This window comes from Nestor notabilis, unplaced genomic scaffold (genome assembly GCF_000696875.1).
Source record: "Nestor notabilis isolate BGI_N333 unplaced genomic scaffold, ASM69687v1 scaffold30294, whole genome shotgun sequence".
NCBI lineage: Eukaryota > Metazoa > Chordata > Aves > Psittaciformes > Psittacidae > Nestor > Nestor notabilis.
This window is the reverse complement of record NW_009927387.1, coordinates 6,149-9,241: the sequence shown is the minus strand read 5'-3', so window position 1 is coordinate 9,241 and position 3,093 is coordinate 6,149. Positions and strand designations below refer to the sequence as shown.

Genomic DNA, 3,093 nt, shown 5'->3' with positions numbered 1-3,093 from the left:
TCTTTGTGGGTGTGCTGACCTCCAAGAGCACGCTGAACACGCTTGGGGTAGCTGTCAACCGCACGCTGGCCCACCGCCTGGAGCGCCTGGTGTACTTCACTGGCACACGGGGCCGCAAGGTGCCCCACGGCATGACAGTGGTGGTGCACAGCGATGAGCGGCCCATCTGGAACATGTACCAGACCATCAGGTACCTTCTGGACCACTACGTGAATGACTTCGACTGGTTCTTCCTGGTGCAGGATGATACCTACACGGAGGCGCACCGCATCAGCCGCCTGGTTGCCCACCTCAGCATCGACACCCACCTCTACCTGGGTCGCCCCGAGGAGTTCATCGGTGGGGACACCGAGGGACGCTACTGCTATGGGGGGTTTGGCTACTTGATGTCCCGCAGCCTCCTCCTGCTCTTGCAGCAGCATCTTGAGAGCTGCCGCAATGACATCCTGAGCGCTCGGCCAGATGAGTGGCTTGGCCGCTGCATCATCGACTACACAGCCATCAACTGTGCAGACGAGCACGAGGTAGGTTCTGCAGTGGAGATGGCCTTTGGGAGCTTGGTTCTGGCCCAGTTTGTTTACCTATCTCCCTGTGGGCTCTCAGGTCCTGGAGATACCAGCCCTTGCACCCTTTTGTCCTTTGAGCTTGCTGTACTGGCAGATGGTGGGAGCACGGGTTGGGGCTGGCCGTGACCCATCTCTCCTGGCTGCAGGGCCTGCATTACCACTATTTTGAGCTGGAGAAGAACACAGACCCTGAGCGGGAGACTGATCTCCGTTTCCAGAGTGCCTTCACTGTCCACCCCGTGCTGGACCCCCTCCAGATGTACCGGCTGCACAAGTACTTTGCACAGGTGGAGCTTGAGAGGACATATCAGGAGATCCAGCAGCTCCAGGTGAGACCTGCTGGGAGGACCTGGGCTCCTCCGGTCATCCCATTATGGTTGCTCTGTGTCACCTCTCTCCTCTGAGGTTTTCTCACCTGAACCTGCTCTGGGATGGGATCAGCTGAGCCTGTGTGGCTGCAGGAGCAGTGGTGCTGACTGGAGGGAAGCTTTGGACCCAGGTGGGTCCTGGAGCTACAGTGGTGGTTCAGGGTGACAGAGCCAACAGGGTGCTGAAGTCTACCAGCAAAAGCCAGGCAGGGTTTGGAGAGGGCACGGATCCTACCAATGGAGGTGGTGTGCCATATTTGGGATGCTGTTCAGAGCAAACCTGAGGTGCTGGACGGGAGTCAGGCTGAAGGCAGAGTAGTTTTGGCACTGCTCTTTGGGCCAGGAGTGGCTGATCTCTCTGTATCAGAAGTCAGCTTGTCTGCAGTCAGAGCTGCAAGACTACTTGCACCTGCCTTGGCTCTCATTCCTCTATCTCTCCTCTTGCAGCTGGAGATCCAGAATGCCAGCAGCCTGTCTGCTGATGGGGACCACATAGCCACATGGCCTGTTGGCATCCCACCCCCTTTCCAGCCCAAAACCCGCTTTGAGGTGCTGCGCTGGGACTACTTCACAGAGGAGCAGGTCTTTGCCTGCGTGGATGGCTCCCCCAAGTGTGAGCTGCACGGCGTGGATATGGCGGACGTGGCTGATGTGGTGGCCACGGCCATGGATTGTACCAGCCAGTGCTCCACGTCCGCAAGCAGCAGCTGGTGAATGGGTACCGGCGCTTCGACCCCACACGCGGCATGGAGTACACACTGGACCTCCAAGTGGAGGTGATCACTCAGAAGGGGCACAGCCGCGCCGTCACCAAGCGTGTGCACCTGGTGCGGCCCCTCAGTGAGGTGGAGATCATCCCCATGCCCTATGTGACAGAGGCCAGCCGCATCAATGTCATCCTGCCACTGACAGCCCACGACCGAGACTATGCCACCCACTTTCTGGAGACATATGCAGCAGCCGCCTTTGAGAGCAGCGAGAATGCGGTGCTTACCTTCCTCTTCATCTATGACCCCTTTGAGGCCCAGCAGGTCACCCAGAATGACATCTTTGCACCTGTGAAGGCCCAGATCACAGAGTATGAGCGCAAGTATGCAGAGGTGAAGATCCCGTGGATTAGTGTTAAGACAGATGCACCCTCCCAAATCAAGGTCATGGACATCATCTCCAAGAAGCATCCTGTGGACACGCTTTTCTTTGTGGCTGGCGTGGGGACAGAGGTCACTGTTGACTTCCTGAATCGCTGCCGGATGAACACCATCAACAACTGGCAGGTCTTCTTCCCCATCCACTTCCAGGGCTACAACCCTGCCATCGCTTACCACAACCAGGTACCGCCCACCACGCTGGATCTGCAGCGAGAGACAGGGCGCTTTGACCGTGATGTCTTCCATGAAGCCTGCTTCTACAATGCTGACTACATGGCTGCACGCACCCGTATGGCGGGTGATGTGCAGGAGAACGAGGACATCCTGGAGACCCTGGACATTTATGACATGTTCATCAAGTACTCCAACCTCCACGTCTTCCGGGCTGTGGAGCCTGCCCTGCTGCAGCGCTACCGGCACCAGGCCTGCAACCCCCGGCTCAGTGAGGAGATCTACCACCGCTGCGTGCAGAGCAGCCTGGAGGGCATAGGCTCTCGCTCCCAGCTGGCCATGGTGCTGTTCGAACAGGAGCAGGGCAACAGCACCTGAACCTCATGGCGCAGAGGGACTGGCCCTGTCCTGCCGTGCCTGCCTGCCCACCAGTCTTTTCTGCTGCCCAAATCTGTCTTCCTCCTCCCAGCGGCTGCAGGGATTGTTGGTGGCCAAACTCATGACTAGCCTCGCTGGGACTGCCCAGGCCGGGGTCTGCCAGTCTGGGGTTCTTCTGGAGTGGCCATGGCTGTGCAGACCCCAGGGCGAGGTGGGGTCAGCGTTGCTGAGCTGTGAGTTGTCATGCCGAGCTCCTCACCCCAGAGCTGCTGTCTACCAGCCCCATCCTTCTGTCCTGCCCCTGCTGCTCAGTGGGGAGGCAATGGACTGCCCTGTCCCTTGCTGTCCCCTGTCAACAGGGTCATGCAGAGCCTAAAGGCCACTCTGCTGCGGGGCCATGACTGCTATGGGGATGGGGTGATCCCTCATGGTTTCCCCAGTGTCCTTGGTCAGGGCTGTGCC

The 3,093-nt window shown here is 58.9% G+C and overlaps 1 protein-coding gene across 1 annotated transcript; it reads left to right on the top strand.

Annotated features, from left to right (window-relative positions):
* The first annotated feature begins 6 nt into the window (after positions 1–6).
* On the top strand, positions 7–2,631 carry CHPF (chondroitin polymerizing factor). Its single transcript, XM_010014041.1, is given in 4 exon segments — positions 7–524; positions 713–895; positions 1,382–1,604; positions 1,607–2,631. Coding segments are annotated over 4 exon segments (1,824 nt in total). The 5' UTR covers positions 7–131.
* The last annotated feature ends 462 nt before the right edge of the window (positions 2,632–3,093 follow it).